The sequence below is a fragment of the Meles meles genome, chromosome 17 (assembly GCF_922984935.1).
Source record: "Meles meles chromosome 17, mMelMel3.1 paternal haplotype, whole genome shotgun sequence".
In the NCBI taxonomy this organism is placed as follows: domain Eukaryota; kingdom Metazoa; phylum Chordata; class Mammalia; order Carnivora; family Mustelidae; genus Meles; species Meles meles.
Window position 1 is genome coordinate 62,834,457 of NC_060082.1, and position 19,403 is coordinate 62,853,859.

The 19,403-nt window shown below is 41.8% G+C and overlaps 1 protein-coding gene and 1 non-coding gene across 4 annotated transcripts in view; both read left to right on the forward strand.

Annotated features, from left to right (window-relative positions):
- RGS7 (regulator of G protein signaling 7) overlaps positions 1 to 19,403 on the forward strand; it is a 509,940-nt gene that overhangs the window by 486,782 nt on the left and 3,755 nt on the right. For 2 of the 3 annotated variants that reach the window (XM_045983123.1, XM_045983125.1), the window contains 3 exons: positions 2,578 to 2,764; positions 5,628 to 5,717; positions 7,985 to 8,065. In XM_045983123.1, the coding sequence (XP_045839079.1) occupies positions 2,578 to 2,764; positions 5,628 to 5,717; positions 7,985 to 8,059 (352 nt within the window). In that variant the 3' untranslated portion in view covers positions 8,060 to 8,065. The remainder of the gene's footprint in view (positions 1 to 2,577; positions 2,765 to 5,627; positions 5,718 to 7,984; positions 8,066 to 19,403) is intronic. The other variant, XM_045983124.1, reaches the window with a different exon arrangement.
- On the forward strand, positions 14,889 to 15,053 carry LOC123928567. The gene has a single exon (XR_006815775.1). It is a non-coding gene; the product is annotated as a U1 spliceosomal RNA (small nuclear RNA).

Here is a 19,403-nt window from a genome sequence, read left to right on the forward strand (position 1 = left end):
GCTTTCTGTAAACCAGTACGGGCTGTGTTCCATTGCTCCCCGAATCTGAGCCCCATTTCTTCCACTTAGGCATCTGGTGTGACAGATTAGGGGAAACAGAACAGTCCGGTTCGCCGGCAGGGCTAATTGAGCCTAAATAAGTCTCAGTGCATCCTATCGGGCAGCTGCCTGTAAGCACCTGCTGTTTACACAGTGTAGACACTCAGGTGAGCACTTTCTCCAAGTAGTAAGACAGAAAAAAGTCAAGAAATACTGCTGCTGGATGCCTGCTTCTTCCGCACATACAACCTCTGCTGCCCATTGGTGTGATTTTGCTCATTCCTTTTTCAGGCAGAGCACACAGCACAGCCTACGTTCTAAGTAAACAGAGTAATGGGAGTTTGGTTGTGGGGTGTCTAAAAATATGTCAGTGCCTTTTACATAATTTATCTTATTTAATCTCATGGAACCCTAATGAGATAGACATTATCATCCCATTTTACTGATGAACTCAAGACCCTAAGACATTAAGACACTTACTTCCTCCGATTCCAGTTAGCGTGTATTAGGGGTCGGGAGCTTACCAGAGCCTTTCCATTCTGCTAACTTACTACCGCGCCTACAGTGAGGCTGAGGATAAGACAATGAAGGCCTTCGGGAGACGCTTGTGGGCGTGGTCAGGAGCATGTTGTCTGCTGTGAATTACCCAAGAGACAGGCCCCAGCCATGAAACTCATTGCAGTTACGATGCCCACAGTGGGCAACCTTACGTGACTTAATCTCCACATCCTGCATTGCCTCTTCTTGAAAATGCGGAAACCAACGGCACCGACCCTGGAGTTGTAGGGACTTCATGAGTTAGGAGAGCTGAACCACTTAGAACAGTGCCTGCGCTTACGTGTTAGAGTAGATGTTGTGACTGATACCTCCTCAACCCTGTACTAATTGTTCTGTACTTCCCTGTGACTCCCTTCTCCGCCCAGTGCTTGCCCAGCAGAGGTTGTTTGCTCCGCACTCCCACACTGTCATGTGCGTGGTCCCTTGAGAGCCCCTCCGGGGCTTCCTCGTATTAGGCCACCATTTGAATGGTGTATCTTTTTCTCTAGTGGTTCTGTTCTTCGAGGACAGAAAAATTCTTTGGATCAGGGTGTTCAAAGCATGCTGGAATGAACTGGAATGAGCACTGATGACATCATTTATGCTCCCTCAGATGGCACATGGCATTCCTATTAAATTATACAGTGTCCAGACCTCCTGTTTTTAGAGGAAATGAATGGCCTTGAGCCTTCCCTTCTGAAAGCAGTGATGGTCACTTCCTGTGTAAGGCCCTACGTCTGCTGTCACATACATGCGGTAAATAACAGTAAATCCACTGTTACGTACAGGTACAGGAGAACGATCGCAAGAAACTGGAAACTCACTAGATTGGGTAATATTTGCTATTCTAACACTAGTTCAACCGTCCTATTGCTTATTTCTGACTTTTCGTTAGTGCCCAAGTTAAAAGTTAATGATAAGAAGGTTCTGCTGGTCATATACCTCTTAAGACTCTATAGCTTGTCGCGACCTCTGTCTTTGTGGCATCTGCCCATTTCATACACGACTTCATCTGCCATTAGAGCGACAGTGGTCCATGTTGAGGATAACATAGACCGAGTAGTTCTTTTTTCTTGTATTTTTTCATTTTAACAAATTATAATGATACACATAGTCATCTTTTCAACATTATTTCTAGTTCTAACCAAAACATGTAACACAGCAAAACGTAAAGAAGTGAAACCCATTAATACAATGTGGCCCTTTATTATTAGGCTTTGCTATTTGCTCTTACCCATCAAAATATGTGCTGGTGTTCTTTCCTTAGAGTATGTATATTCTGTGCAGAAGTATATAAAATGTATTAATGTATTTGGAAGAAAGTCAGTGTATATTTGTTTTATCAGAGCTTCTGAATTGCTATAGTGCCTCTGCAGATTTAAACCTTTCAAACAATGACATGTGAAAGCTGGTTGCTTCTGCCAGTCCGTAACGCTCTGAATCAAATAGCCTAAAATCAATTGCTTGCCCCGATTTCTCCATGTAGGGCCTTTTCTGATCTTGTGTCCAGCCCTCTTTTAATTCCTGTAAAGCTTCACTGTAATTCCCTTGCCAGGTAGAGCAGAAAATCCTCTCCATACTAACCCTCATTGCCCAAATGGACAAAAGATTGAAAGACGCCAGCATAATCCCCTCCTTTATCCCCCAAGCAGATGCTCTGTGTCATTCGCTCTAATTCCCTGCAAACTCCGCTCCCTTTCTGATAAACGGTTCTTTGGCAGCCCGGTTTTGCTCTACTAAAAATTAAAGTGTAAAGAATCAGGGCTCTGGGAGATCTGCTTTCAACCAAAAACACTTGAGAGAGATTGTTTTCCATGTTTCCTCTGGAAAACTTTGATACGTTTGAATATAACTCATGGAAGGAAGGGCTGTCTCTTGGAAGCCCGCGGAAAGACGGAGCCCATTCCTTGCACTATCGCGCATGGTCTGACCGGTCAGTGCGACAAGGACCTGCAGCTTGTGCGGCGTCACAGGGAATGTCTGGTGTCTCGTTTTGCACAGGTTCTGGCTAGCAGTGGAGGACCTGAAGAAAAGGCCTATTCGAGAAGTCCCTTCCCGAGTGCAGGAAATATGGCAAGAATTTCTGGCTCCCGGAGCCCCCAGCGCCATTAACTTGGATTCCAAGAGCTATGACAAAACCACACAGAACGTGAAGGAGCCCGGGCGGTACACGTTCGAGGACGCTCAGGTCGGTACACGCGTGGGCCTCACAGGGAGTCACGAACGAGCTTCTGGGAAGTCGGCGCCGCAGTTACTTTGGCTGCGTTTGCGTTTCAGTGGCAGCTAGGCTCAGTGCTTTCAGTTTAGGTAACGACTTAAAATAACCCCGGTGGACTTAAAACAGAGACACATTAAAACAAACAGTTTCTAGGGGCGCCTGGGTGGCTCAGTGGTTTAGGCCGCTGCCTTCGGCTCAGGTCATGATCTCAGGGTCCTGGGATCGAGTCCCGCATCAGGCTCTCTGCTCGACAGGGAGCCTGCTTCCCTTCCTCTCTCTCTGCCTGCCTCTCTGCCTACTTGTGATCTCTCTCTGTCAAAATAAATAAGTAAAATCTTTAAAAAAAAACAAAAAAACAAAAAAAACCAGTTTCTAGAACCCAGGGATGTCTTACCAATTTGAAAGTTTTTACATGAAAATTTCTTGAAGGGGAATAGTTGAAATATTTGAAACTTTCACTTCATTTTCCACTTTGTCACCCAGTATGTGAGAAAACACTTTTCTCATGACGGCCCCCCCTCAGCAGAACATACTTGAAATCTTCAGGGTCTTCCAATGTGGAGATCCTAAGTTATGCATTATTAGGACTAGTCAGAACCAAACTAAAGCAGCTTAAATTAACGTCACACCTAAGCCAGTTTTGTCTTTGATGATACAGTGAAATAATAGATTTAGGCATGAGTGAATTTTCCAAGTTAACTTTTTTAATCTGTGACCAAAAGAAATTTATATTAAGATACTAATTTCTTGAGACAAGTTTATATTAAGATCTTAATTTTCTTAGTGGTTTTTTTTTTCAAACTGGACATAAGTGCCCCTTTGGACACAATCTGAATTTCCACTTTTTCTAAAAAAAATTATGCTCAAGAAGAAAAATGAACTTGAAATGATAGGATATTATTTTCCTACTGATGTGCTGAAATTGGCATTTAAGTGGGAACACACATACTTAAGACTCTTCCAGAGAAGCATACTAGTTCTGGAAAGCATCTTAATTTTCAGATAACCACGTTGCAAAAATAAAATACAGAAGATGAAGAGTAAGACACATACACACATGCCCTTCCTTACTTGCATTCTCAGTGGAAAGTACATTTCTCCTGGCTTTGGCTTCAAGAAACGAACCATCATATAGAAAAACTACCACAGGCTGAAACAGCTGACCAGATACCCACTCTGTCTGGCTCTGCCGTGGCCTTCTAGGTGGAAATAATTACAGAGACAATGAGAGAGCAGGACGGAAATTCTAGCCTTGTTGCTTACTTCTCGCTGATTTATCTTTCTTTTGGTTCAAGACAAAATCAAGCATTTTTCTAGAGCCAACCATGTGTAAAATGTTTGGAATGACCTTCCTAAAGTCTGCAGAGGAGCATTTCTTTGTTATCTGTGGCATTAAAAATATTCTTAATAGGTCTCCAATAGAATAAAAAGGCATAACTTTCTATAGAAAATATTACCACCTGACACTGGGCTTTTTTTTCAGTTCAGTTCAGATATTTAACACCAGTTTTTGCTGGGTTTTTAACCTCATCTTCAAAAATGTGCAGTAAAAGAGATTCCTGGCATTATTTAAGAAAAGACACTTTTTTGGTGAGGATTAAATTAGCTAATATAGGTGAGCACCTGAAGTGTGCCTGGCATATATTCGAGTAGATCCGAGCACTTACTACCCAAACCCCTTCCTTGTCAGACAAAGATCATCCCATTAATCCTTACAACAACCTTATTTTTTGTAGATTAGAAAACTGAGACTCAGAAAGATGAATAAACTGGCCTGCATTTATATGTTTGGAACTGGCAGGTCTTGAGCACAGTAAGATCTGAATCGCACAGTGCTTGACTCCAAAGTAAGACATCCCCCCACTTTTCTAACCACCAATTCTGATAGGGTCCCTAACGTGACCATCCTCATGGAGATGAGCCTTGGGCTCGATATTGAGTGAGAGTAACTCCAAAGTATGCAGGTGTGTTGAGACTAGGGAAACAGTCATTTTTAAGATACATATTCTCTGCAAACAAAGAGAGACTGGGACATCCAGGATACTCTCCCTGGCATTTCACGAGACTAAAAAGAGGAGTACTGATGCTCCACGGAGCCGCAGTGGGCCAGAGCAGAATCGCCCTAGATTGGGCCCGCAGTGAACAGGATGAATACATTTTTTTCTTGATTTCTTTGTTTATCAGTATTTATTGTCAAGCTAGAACACAGCAGACTGATTAGGATTAAATTGTTAAATATTTACCTAATCTGTCACTAAAGGAGCTTTTTTTAAAAAGCATACAAATTGGGAGATTAAATCACTATCACAAAATTTATTCTCAGACTTGTGCTCTGCCCCAGAGTGGATGTGGGTGACAATTTTCCATATAATTTGCACCGAAGAGATGATTCGTCTGGGTAGTCTGTGTCCTCCAAGTACATGTGGATGCCAGAGGCATTGAGGGTGATCACTCGATCTTGACTTCCTATCATTCACTTTTGGCCTGAAATAATTTTAAGAGATAGCAGATTTATAGTCTCAAATGAACTATATAAATCAACCACTTGATCTGAAATCACTTCATGACACTCCATGAACTGAATTCCATTTCTCTCAAGGACTGGATGTGATTTGCCTCCTTGTAGCTCCCAAACCAGTTCAAATATTGATCCATGAATAAAATAATAAATTTGAAGACTTAGATGTTCTCTCAACACAAAGTATTCTCACCAGCATTGTCCATTTTAGCTGCTTCCAGACTTGTCTTTGGACCACAGCGTATATCCTTATCACAGTATTGGATCGCCCCTGAGAACTACTAAAGCAGCAATTCAACCATTCTTTCTTTTTAGGAGCACATTTACAAATTGATGAAAAGTGATTCATATCCACGTTTTATAAGATCCAGCGCCTACCAAGAGCTTCTACAGGCAAAGAAAAAGGTACTGGTTCTTTGTGACCTTGTTCGATCTGGTTCTCAGTTGTAATTGTGTGGAGTAGTTCCTTCTGCTGAGCCCAGGGTTTTGGACAAATGGTAAGTGAACACACTCTAAGACCTTCCCCAAACCTTCGCATTTTATAAGGTGGTTTTTTTTGTTTGTTGATTGCTTATTTTGTTTTGTTTGTTTCTGCAGACGTTCATGCTTTACGTTTTTTAGAAGTTTTCATGTTTCATGTTAGTCTTCTGTACGTCTAGTTTAAGGAAATAAAAATTCCATTAATGGAAAGAAAAACATCATTAGGTCAAAAACTTGAGGGTTTTCTCTTTCCAGTAAGCTCATGTGTTTTTGGCCACATACCCCATGACTAAATATAGACTCATATTTTTCAGATTTTATTTATTTATTTGTCAGCGAGCGAGCAAGCACACACATGCACAAGCAGGCAGAGGCAGAGAGAGAAGCAGGCTCCCTACCGAGCAAGGAGCACAATGTGAGACTCAATCCCAGGAGCCTGGGATCATGACCTGAGCCGAAGGCAGTGGCTTAACCGACTTAACCACCCAGGCGTCCCTAGATTCCTATTTTTCAATGATAGTTGTCAGAATGTAGTAATGTTTGCTTCAGAATATTTTGTTATTTATCCTGGGTTACTCAGTGTCCCTGAGATAAATTTTACACACCTAAGAAGGTAGCCAAGCACATTTTGGAAGAGCTGTGACAGACCTCATTATTCAATTGTTTATAACCAGCATAAACAATAAAGCAGGGTATGGAAAATCTGGATATAAAAATTACTATTTTTGATGTTAAAATAGTCCATGACTTCTTGAAATTTTGAGACTGAATTGTAATCTTGTGTGATTTATGACTGCCATCTGGGCTAACGGGAGTCTTCAGAGTCCACGGGCTTCGCAGTTCGAAGAAGCGGTTACTCTGTCTTTGCCGGTGTCCAGGACAGCTGCCGCTAGCCACATGGGGTTGTTAACATTTCAGTTTGATTACAGGTACATAAAATTCTAGCCATATTTCAAGTGCTCAGTGCCCCAGATTAAGACTTCTGGATACTGGACAACATAGAACGAAGTTCCCATCTTTTCAGAAAGTTCTGTCGGACAGCAGTGCTCTGCAGAATCCATGTAATCAGCAGAAATCTAGTCCTGACAGAAAATTAGGAGGGCATTCGGAGACTATCCCACTAGATTTTCAAATACGTAGGATTTACTCATGTCAGTGTAAAGCCTTTAAGTAGCTACTTCATTTAGTGTCATTTTATTTTGCTTGAAACCATACCATTTTGTTTGCACAGGAAGAGCTTTGGTGTTAAAAGTACGAACAAAAACAGAGCCTGGGACCTGTGTCTAGGGTCCTTCCTTGGCAGCTCTCCTACCTTCCTGGTCCCTTGATTTAGAACATGGATTTGCTGTTGCCTCATTTCATCATCCTTTTTCTGCTCTGTTTTCTTTGCTTTCTTTTTATTTACATTCCCTATTTCCCTCTGCCCCATCCCTCCCACTCATGTAAGTCGGAACACTCAATGGATCGCAGAACATCTTTTGAGAAATTTGCACAGAATGTGGTAAGTTTTATCTTTTTGAGGAATTGCAAATCATTGTCCAATTCAGAAAGTTTCCCAATTTCTAACCCCATCTCTCACCCTGCATCCTTTGATGTAACGAGTTAAGTATTGTCTTTATTCAAATTCAGAACTTTGTGCTTCCTGCTTATCTTTCTGTCCGGCTCCTTCTAGAGCAAAGCTGTCACCCATGAAAAAAACCACATGTATCAAACTGAGGTTTGGAAAGAAGTGCATATTATGACATATAAAATGAAGAAATTGTTACTTTTTTTGTATTTTTATTCCATGTATCCCTTTCTTAAAGATAGTGCATGCATTTCTATGTGCTCTCTTAGCCCTTCCTAAAGCTTAAAAGGTAAAGAGCAATGAGGGTTTTCTGTGCTTTCTACTTCTGCAGGGAGAAAATGACCTAATGAGTTGGTACAAATGGTGGTCGGTGACAAGATAGACCTCACCAAAGACCCCCCAGCATGCTTTATGTTTCAGGAAGGTGTTGAAAACTGGTGCCTAAATCATCTAGGAACCAGTACCTTCCCGACCACTGTTTTCTTAGTATCTTGCCATGTGTTTTGGTGATATTTTGGTGATATATTTGTTTGTGGGACTTTTTTTTGTATCATGCCAGTGCCTTTGGAACTTTCTGACGTTGTGTAAGCTCAAACTAAAGCCTTCAACACATTTATTTTTATAGGGCAGAAACATCCCTATTTTCCCATGCCATAAAAACTGTACACCAACACTGAGGGCCAGCACTAACCTGTTATGAAAAGAGGTAGAGAACTCTTGGTTTATACTCAAGTTTGTCTGCATTGTCTGCTGAGTTGTGTGGTTAGCTCTGTGCTGCTGTGCGTGTGTGTGTTGTGGCTTTTGCTGTGACGGCCAGTTAAGTGGAGTTATGTGTGTTGAAATGTAAGCAAACTGGATTCAACAAAGATGCTGTTTTTGTTCTTAGTTTCCTTCAAGGACCTTTGTGGTGGGGAATGTTAATCGGTTCTATTTATGAATTGCCGGTTGGGACTGGGCACAGCGTATTTGAGAGACTTTACAAAGCAGTATATACTTTGAACATTCAATGTGATTGCACAGATTAAAGGGCTGGAAAATGAAGGACTCCAGGAATTAATCACTCTATAAACTTCACAAAATTTTGGCTGGCTCTATTGGGATCTCTGACCTTTAAAATCAGATTTTCCTAAACATGCCTCATAAGTCACCATGGGAAGATAAAAACAGTATTTTTAAAAAGCCTCAAGATTTTGCTGGAGAAAGTAGACGCAGGCTGTTGCACAGTGCTCTGTGCGATGTTTAAGAATTGTTCCAAATTCATCCTTTTCTAACACAATGCTGACAGAATTTTTTTCTAAAGATTAGAATGGAAATTTCTGTGATCTAATTAAAAATAATAACAACATAAGGAAGATGAAGGGAAGGAAGCAAAATGGTGGTCTTTCCTCCAACACCATCCCCAACTCTTAAAATAGTACCACATTGTCACACGCTGCAAGCTTTAAGTAGGAATTAAGGGGAAGACAGGCTCAGTCATCTACTGCCTTCAGTCCAAATTCATAGAGGAAATGACCGCTACATTCCAGACACCATGCTACATCTCAGGAGTATGTAGAGGGTAGAGACCTTAACTGCTCCAGAGCCCAGTGATATAAACAGGATACGCTGTGACACACAGAAGAAAGATAAACGATTTCTACTTGGCGCTGGGTGAGATGTGAGCACCCATAGGTAATGTCAGAATTCCCAAAGGAAGTTACATTTAACTGGACGTGCAGGATTTCATTAGGACGAGAAAGGCTACCGTCCTTTCAAGGAGAAGGCGAGAGGAGGCTGGAATTACCGCAGAAGGGGAAGTTGAGTAACATTCATACATACGCACAAACATACTAACAAGTTACAATCTTCAGACACAACTGTTCAGGGTTACCTTTTTCCATCCAGGAAAACAAAAAAGTAGTATTTTTCATTGAGTATTTTGTTTCTTTCTACTCTAAAAAAATGGAATAAGAAAATCTGAAAGGCTCTCCGATTTCCTCAATAGCATACAATTATATTTATTTTATTAGTCATGAGAACTAAGTCTCTATCCTGAAAATTGGCTATATTTAAAAATGAAAATATATTATACAACAGTAAATCTTGGGATGGTAGTTTCTATTTAAAGTTCCTTTTAAGTCTTTCTGTTCTCATTTCTTATTTTCCTTTGGTTCTGTTGTTCCATGTTTATGATTTCTTCTAGGGTCAGCAGGTACATGAGACATCCTATCTTTACAGGGTCAATAAAGTGATTCTATCACAAGATGAAGAATAAGCGATTTTATTATGACCAGGCAGACGTAATGAAGGAAATGTGGAGTTTCGGTAATCATTTTAAAGGAGTGCTAGGTGCTGGTAGGTCTGGTACATACCCGGAGGCTACAGGACAGACTATTCGAGAAAGAAATGGAATAGGGAAAATACAAACAAGTACGTAGACTGGGAGAGGAACTGGGCAATGTGAGATGGCAAGCACTCCTGTTCCTTGGCTCTACACTGGGACTTTGTGTCCGTATCATCCGACCCCGCAAGTTAAACACTATTACACTCCTACTATTATCCACATTTATAGGCGAGAAAATGAGTCAGGGAAGGTGCATACTTTGCCCAGAATCACAGAGCTATTAGAGGAGCGGACACTGACCCCAAATTTATTTTGTTCCCAAATTCTTTCTTTCTCCACGGATCACCTTGTTCTTTACTACTCCTCCGATGGGTAGAAGATAAAGAAATCCTCCCACCTCTGAGTCCATTTCCAATTAGTGTCTACTTGTAGCACTTTATGCCCATGTTCCAGTACAGTTTTCTTCATAACCTGCCTCATAAAAATGGCATCGCTGTCTCATTGCACAGGAGAGTCAAAAATACTTTGCTAGACAGTTCTTCCCGATTCCCCTGAAACTTCTGGCGGTTACTGGGACCAGTCAGCTCTTGCCAGCACCTCACAGAATAATTCTAATGAACAGCAGTTGCAGGGCATTTTACGTGTTCCAAAGACAGTCGTTCCTTTCTGCTTGTTTTGTTTCGTTGTTGCTATTTTACACACACAACAGTCTTGGGAGGTGGCTAAGCCGGTGTCCCCAGCCTTCCACAAACGAGCAAATGAAAGAATAGGGAGGGGAGGGCGCTCGGCCACTATCACCAGCTGCTGAGTCAGAACCAGGACTGGAAACAAAGTGTTCGGACTTGAAATCCGTTATTCTACTGACCACATTTTCCCTTTATTATGCCCAACACTGGAGGGAGCAGGATAACCCATACCCCATAAGATATCTTCGCCTTGCCCTGTTGTCTCAAGACATCTCATTTCCTGTGATCTACTTTTTTATTACTTTGTTTTCCTTGCCATTGGATAATGCCTTAAGGGCAAGGTCTTTCAAGGTTTACTACGTTGTCTCATGGCTTTGAATGTTATTCAGTTGATGTCATTCTCTTTGACAAAGTTCATGGGCTGCACTAATTCTAACAGCTGTTTTCTTCCTCTATCACCATCACCAAATCTGACACCCTTTCTTCAACCACTGGTCTCATGACGTCTGTCTGCCACACAAAACCCCAAGGAGAACAGACAGAAAATAAGAGGGAAAATGGGAGGAGAATGGAGAATCCACGCCTTCAACCAAAATTCCATAAACCAACCTGCCAGCCGCACTGCTCAGCTCCTCTCCTTGGTTCGTGTGAAGGGGAAATGAAGTCAGCCTGGCTCTGGGCTGGAGAAGGAGAAATGAGAAATAGAGAGTGCTCATATTGAACTCCCAGGAACTCACCTGATAAAACCTCTTTTGGGTAAAAAGTTTACTCTTGCTCATGAAGCCCAGTGTCTGCAGAGTCTGTAAAAGAATCAACAGGAAAGACGATCTGACCATCTGATCATGACCAGACGGTGTCCTGTCTCCACTGCCCTGGGGTGCTAGTGCATTGCGTTCGGAAGTTGTGTTCTGGAGATGGCCACGGGTTTCCAGGAGTTGCAGAAACTCTGTGAGAGAATTTTAGCAAAAGCACTGAGCTGACTCTGAAATTAATCTTTTGGGATGAAATCTTTATTTAACTCTATAATTAGGATGCATATAGATAAGGACAATTATAAATCCTACAACTTGCTTGGAGTTAAAGCGTGAAAGATAAAAATACTTAGTTCTTTTAAAATGTTTTCAGTGACATCTAATTATTTTTTTAATACAAATTTTTTTTCAAGATTTTACTTAAATTCTAGTTAATGTACAGTGTAATATTGGTTGCAGAAGTAGAATTTCGTGATTCATCACTTACATACAACACCCAGTGCCCATCCTTAATACCCGTGCTTAACACCCAACATCCGTCTGGCCCTTCCCCCACCGCCTCCCCTCCATCAGCTGTCAGTTTGTTCTCTGTGGTTAAGAGTCTCTTACGGTTTGTTTCCCTCTCTTTTCTGCCTTCCCCTATGTTCATGTTTTGTTTCTTAAATCCCACCTATGAATGAAAGCATATGGTTTTTGTCTTCCTCTGTCTTATCTCACTTAGCGTAGTACACTCTAGCTCCATCCATGTCATTGCAAATGGCAAGACGCCATTCTTTTTGATGGCTGAGTAATAGTCTGTCATCTTTATCCAGTCATCAGTCACTGGATATATGGGCTCTTTTCTTAATTTTGCTGTTACTGATAATGCTGCTATAGACACCAGGATGCGTGTACCCCTTTGAATCAGTATTTTTGTATCCTTTGGGTAAATATTTCATAGTGCAATTGCTGGGTCATAGGGTAGGATCCAACATCTATAAAGAACTTATCAAACTCAATACCCCCAAAATAAATAATCCAGTTAAGAAATGGGCAGAAGACATGAAGAGACATTTCCTCAAGATCATGACCTGAGCCATGACCTGAGATGCTTAACCAGCTGAGCTACCAACTTGCCCTATAACTCTTAAAATTTCTAATTGTGACAGGTTGAGGTTCATTTTTCTGCTATTAAGTCTTCCAGCAAACTTGGTCCCAAAATGTTCTAACATGAATGTAGATTTACTGGTGCTAGAAGTTCTCCTCTTCCGCCTACATTTCTTCTATTTTACGGGCCAGGCTCTTGTTAGCATCAAGTGTGGATTCACACAGCAGCTGCTGACCCTGCTAACACGTCCTCCTGCCTCTAGGTTCTCTAACCTGCTCCACCCATACCTTCTGCAGAGATGAAAATGGCTCATGTGTGGATCCAGGATGCAAAGTGCCTCCTTGGTCACCTTCTTTTGTACTATGCTCCTCCACCTGGAGACCTCATGGAAGTCCCTGCTTAGAACAAACGCCACCTGCATTTGTCAGGTCCTCAGAACTCTTTCTGGCTCTAGCTTTGTCCACTTTCAGAGCTTGTTGCCCCAACTATCCAGTGAGCAGGTCTCTTGCCTGGACCTTAACTTTCCCCTGCCTCCGCTGTGCTGCTTTAAGAGAAACTGTGTGATTTACCTGAAGCAAGCTAGTGGGAAGCGTGTAGGGAGTTAGTTCTGTGCACTGGAGAGTCAACTCTTCTGAGAATGAGCCGGTTTAGGTGCACCTATTGATGGCGTCCCCAAACGGGTTACTTTTGTCACTTTCTATTATGGACTGTGATCTCCCTCACAGTAGCGGCTACGTCGGAATGGCTGCGGCTATTATGTATGTATTCTAAGATAAGGTTCTAAGATAAGGAGCAAAGGATCTGGCCCGTAGTAGGCGTTTAATTACTGTATCGTTTTGTTGTTGGAGAAAAGAATCCAGTAGTGCTTGGATACATGAGTACTGCTGGGTAGTAAACTTGTTACGTAGCGCCTCCAAGGGGCTTTCCAGCTACCCAGGAAGCTGGCCCCTGATAACCACTGGGGCAAACCCAAGGCCTCCAGTACATTACAACAGTGCTTTTGGAAATGCTGTTAAGAAACTTCTGTCCCTGGCATATGTACCAGCAACAGGGAAGTCTCCCACTGGGGCCCTCCTACTCAGCAGCCTCAAAACACTGCTGAGAAACCCCCGGGGTTGCACTGGATGCTCCCGGACCAAAAACTACGGCCCACAGCTTGTAGAGTTGAGTGGCAGTTTAGGAACTAATGATGCTGCGAGGGGACGATAAAGCTGTGCTGGCCAAACCAAATAGGCTACAGTTCACAGCTGTCGATCTACATCGTGCTGCAGGGAACCTGAAATTGCTTTCTAAGCCATCACCACAAATAGTTTCAGTAAAACAAGATGAACGGCCATATTTGCCAACAACAAAATGATAAATGAGAGGAGCTTCAGGTCCGTACAAGGAGAAAGAGGAGAAAACGGTTCATCCTTCAGTGTTTACTGGTAAGATCTCTGGTGGGGAAATCCAGTGACCAGTTTATATTTACCTAAGATGCTCTAGGAATTTCTTAACACGGATCTCTATGAAGATATCTGTAATCTCAAGCCACAAAGCCTACAGATCTCAACCAGAAAAAATATGCACAAAGTTCTCCTTGAGGTAAATTCCAAGCTGTACAGATATAAAATCAAAATGTCCCTTCTCTTAGTTCATAATCCTACCATGATGGAGGTTTCTCTGAAGAAGATGACCGGTTTCATTATGAGGGACATTTATGTAAATCAAGGACCTCACTAAGTCCATGGAGGTCTCACTGTAACGCAACTTCGTTAGTAGAAACACAACCTAGAAAATGACCATTCTGAATATTCTAAGGTTTGTCTCCACTTCACTGTGGTAGAAATTCATTTCTTATTTTCAGCATACTCTACTTTTCTGTAACTTCCATATACTGACCCTAGTTCTATCTCCAGAACCGGACAGAATAAAACAAACATTGATCTAGATCTAGACAGCTACTGAATTACTTGAAGATGTGATTACATCCACTCTTCTCAAGTGTTCTTTTTACTTCTTTTAGTTAAAATCTCTAATTCATTATTTTTCTGCGTGGTTCAACTCTCCATACCCCAGATCTCAAAATCACCAGGGACTTAGAAAACACAGATTCCGTGACTTCATCCCAAATAAACTGAGTCAGTCATTTTCTCTCCCCCTGTCTTCTTTTGCTCCCCCCCATTTGCATTTGTCACAAGCACATCAGGACAGTGATGTTTAGGAACTGTGACCTAGGTGGAAGTGTTCCGACCTGACCTCTCCTTATCAGAGATCGGCGGTTCTCACGTTTGTCTGCGGCAGGAACACCTGGTAAGACAGATTCCTAGACCTCACACTCATGAGGTTTGAGTAGTAGTTTTCTGGTGGGATCCAAGAATTTTTTATTTTTAACTAATTCTTACGTGATGCTGTTCCTACTGGCTTTGAGACCACACTCTGAAACCACTGCCCTAGACTAACTGATGCTCTCCCCTCCCCACTGATAGAGGCCAAGGGCACAGTGTCACAGCTGAGAGGCTCCTCTCCAGCTGGGCCCACGTCGTCCTGCAACCACCAGCTGAATTACATGGTTAAGGGTCAACTGTGCTTGTCCCATGTTCAGTTGATCATAACTGAACTGATATTAATTACAAAATTTAAGTATATTAGCTGCTGAAATTCGAGTATGAAAAGAAAAGACACTTCTATGAACACTAAGTGTGATTACCTGGAAGGGGAGATACGTGATCATGAAGGTGGTTTTCCCAGCGCGAGGCTTATCCATTGTCCCCTGCACTGCAGATGAGCCCTGCGGTTTCCCCAAATGTGGAAAACTCAGCTGCATCGTTTGTGGTAGTGGGCGACTGCATCCACGCTTTCCCCTGTTAAGAAAAAAAAAAAAAAAAAGATGCAATAAAGTGAAGATGCCTTAAAAATGGCTACCAAATGAGAGCTGAGGGAGACTTGCATCAGGAAAGTGTATTTGATAATCTCCTGTTCTCCCATCATCGTAGTGGCTCTCCTCCATCCGCTCCAGTCTGCCGGCAGTTCCTCCAGAACATGACGGGACACAGTACTGTAGACGTGAGCCTCCCAGCAGACACTGGGAATACCGTCTTCCAATAGGAACGGAAATAGGAAGGACGGACATGTCGTGTAACTTTCACAGACCAGCCTGAAAACTGCCTCTGCTCCCCCTCCCCCACTCTCAGCAACTGTGTCCAGTTCGATGGGGAAACTGGGTGACGGACACAGGAGGGCATGTGACGTGATGAGCGCTGGGTATTATACAAGACTCAGGAATCACCGTACTCTCCCTCTGAAACGAGTAATACACTATATGTTAATTGAATTTAAATTTCAAAAATGAAAAAATTAAAAATGAAACTATAAACCCTTTGAAGGAAGGAAGTACATCATGGTTGTATTTCCCAGCTGAATAGAACCTGGACACATAAATGCTCCCCTTATTAGAAGGAAAAAAAAAGGGGCACCTGGGTGGCTCAGTGGGTTGAGCCACTGCCTTCGGCTCAGGTCATGATCTCAGGGTCCTGGGATCAAGTCCCACATCGGGCTCTCTGCTCGGCGGGGAGCCTGCTTCCTCCTCTCTCTCTGTCTGCCTCTCTGCCTGCCTCTCTGCCTACTTGTGATTTCTGTCTGTCAAATAAAATAAAATCTTTTAAAAAAAAAAAAAACTAAAAAAAAAAATCCAGACTCTTAAATATAGACAATAAACTGGTGGTTGTGAGAGGGGAGATGGGTGGGGGATGGTGATGTAGGTGAAGGGGCTTAAGGGTTTTCTTCGTCAGGATGAGCTCTGAGTAATGTATAGAATTATTGAGTCATTCTATTGTACACCTGAGATTAATATAACACTGAATTATACTGGAATTTAAAAATTAATTTTTTAAATACAGTAATTTGGGGCTTAAACTCCCCAAAAAACCCCCCCTTTTTTTTTTCGTGACTTCAGAAGAGATCACTTCAATCTTGTCTTTTGCTGCTAGAATTTTGGCTTGTTTATTTTAATCTAAGTTTGATTCTTTAGCCTTCTTTTCAGTAAACTCTATCTTGTGAGTTGTAACTTTACATAAGTTTTTAGAGCATTTCTTTGTTACCCAACCTTTTAACCACGATTAACAAATTTTCTTTATACATACATCTTATCAGAACTACATCAGTTTAATGGTGAGAATAATTGATTAAAATGCCATGAAGAACAGAGAGGAAGGGGCACCTGCATAGTTCATTCTGTTAAGCCTCTGCACACAAGAATGGTTTGGAGAGGCGCCTGGCGCACTCAGTTAAGCGGCTGCCTTTGGCTCAGGTTATGACCCCAGGGTCCTGAGATCGAGCCCCGTGCCCCGCTCGGCAGGGAGCCTGCTTCTCTCCCACTCCCCGCTGCTTGTGTGCTCTGCCTCGCTCGCTCGCTCTCAAAATCGTCAAAACAAAAACAGAGAGGAAGACAGATTTACTCCAGTGACTAGCACATCTTGAAGATAGTCTGCTTAGTTATGAACTTGACCCTTCTCTGTCTCAGCCACGGAGGTAGCATGAAAGACCACTACGCGTCTCACTCCCCGAACCGCTGCTACAGCCCCTGTCCTCAGTCTGGTACACCCACGATCATGTACCTGACAAAGATCTAACCTAGTTGACCTGCGGAGAACAGCACAGAAGAATTAGAAGAACAATATGCCTTTAGAAAAATGGACAAAGCGTTTGAACAGTTTTAAAAGGATACAAGTAGTCAATAAATACATGAATTAACAGAAAATCTATCTTCATTAATAGCCAAGTATAATTTAAAAAGTCACAAAATAACTTTACCTCCAAATATGTCAGTTTTAATATAACATCTAGTGTGAGAAAAGGGGTAAGGAAATCAGGGACTCCTACACTGTTAACAGGAATATGAATTGCTAAACAGTATTTTTGAACAAAACTTTAAGAATGTGTCAAAAGTTTCATAATTCTTCTTACATTTTCAATCAGGATTAAATTATTAGCAGCTGAATTACTAAGAAAACCTACATGCATACAAGAATATTCACTGCCTCATGTAACTGCCAAATATAAAACACAACCTTAATGTCCAATAATTATACATTATTAGAGTTTCTTAAATACATTAAGGTAGATCTACCTGATGGAGTTTTATGCAGCTATTAAAAATTAGATTTTTGAGCAGTGGTTTTCTTTTTTTTTTTTATTGCCAACCTCATCTGACGTAGTAACGCATATGTGTGTGTTTGTGTGTGTGTATATATTGTATTACTATATAAACTGTGTGTGTTTAAATGTGTGTAACTAAAGTAACATTTCAGAAACAGTACATTCCCTTATTATGTGTGATGCACTTTGGTATATTGCAAGCTCTTCTATAATATTTAGTTTTTTTCTTAGTGTTGGTAGCATCTATCTAAATTGATCTCCTTATCCACTAATGCAGTGAACTTGAACAAAACATTTTAGAAAAAAATAACTTGATTAATCAAAATATAATCACTTTAATACATGTGTTACTCATAATAAACCAATACTATGCACAGTATAATTTCAGTTTTCTAAAAAAATTAAAACATTTTTATAAAAAGGAATGATGAGATATTAGTATGTAAATAACTATATTCAAGTAACATTTATCCTTTGTATTTTTCTATGTTTTCCTCATTTTTCTAATGGATATATACTATTTTAGGAAAATATTTTAAACTGAGGAAATAAAGTATTAGGCTTTAATTATTCTTTCTCAATCCAAACGGGAAGCTAGTAACAGATACGTAAATGTAAATATGTTCATAAACCCTCTCTTTTTAGTACATAATAATAGAGGTTTTTTTAGTCCTCCACATTATATATATCAGCCCCCAAACTGGCTACAGAGTCCTTTCTTTCTTCTTTCCCTCCTTCCTTCCTTCTTCTCAACGATTTGAGCTTATCTTTAACTTTGTAGGAACGGACACTCTCCATATTTTGTTAGAATTCTTCAATGTTCAGTAAACTCACCTGCAAGTTTACTCTGGAGAATTGGCTTCATTTCAAGCAGGGAAGAGCTTTCCAGTGTCGGAGTTAAACAGGCCCAGGTTCTGTCAGTCAGTCAGTGTTTAGGGTGTGCCCAGTGTTCCCCACATCTCCCTCCGCTATGTCTCTCCCCCATTAAGTTAAAAGCTAACCCAAGACATTTGAGTCTCATTACCTTAGTTTCTAGAAGCTTGTTTTTAAAAAGACAGTATCAGCCCAGGAACTCAATTCATACAAGGACTGGAGTATGTCCCGGGGAGGCGGGGGGAGCGGGGGGAGCCTGTAATGTTTGTTAATGTTGTCTAACAACTTTTGGTTGTTTCGCCAAGCCAGCTGATGCGATGAGTCAGATGGCTTGTAAATGTGCCAGTTCTGATTCTATGGGCGAGACAATCCAGAGAGGGACTTCCCAGAGGAGTTTAGGGGGCAGTGAGAAGGCTCTAGAAAGAACTTGGATAAGAAGGTCATCTTTGAAAAGTGGGCAGAATCTGAACAGGAATCTGAACACCACGGGGAGGGGACCCCAGCTGATAGACTGTCGGGTGCAAAGGCCCGCCCTAGGACCACTTTGTGGGGTGACGAAAGGCAGTTTGAAAGGCCAGGAAAGCCAGATTATGAAGGATTTTATGAAGGATCATGAAGGAATCCAGGCAAAGGCAATGGTATTTGTAAGTGAAACAGGGCACTTTTCAACACAAGAGTCAAGGAACACGGTATCCTTAGGTCCATTGTCTCTCACTGCACACCCGGTCTCCAGTCCAACACTATCGCCTTATCTCCGAGCCGGCAGCTTCTTACCATGCAGCCGCGGGGCCGGGCGGCGGGGCAGACGGCGCGGCCACGTGCACCAACAGAAGCTCCGATGTCAACGCTTGCACTTTCTTCTCAGTCCCTCACTATGGCCTCCGGAGCCTACAAAACATTCCAGAACGTACTTCTGAGTCTACAGCAACACATAACAGAGACCAGGAGGCAAGGGCAGGAAGCATACAAGCTGGAATTCAGGAGAAAGCAAGAGTCAAGAGGTTACCTTGTTTTTTTTTCTAATCCAAAAGAAGCCGATAATCCCCTCCTTTTCTCTTTAAGCTCTTCCATGGCGGGCTTCTGAACAGCCTATCCCTTCACTTCTTCTCAGTCTGTTCGGTGTCCTGTCGGTCAGGAAAGACTGCTGTGTGCTTTTGCAACAGCGATAAAACAAGTGGCTTAGTCAC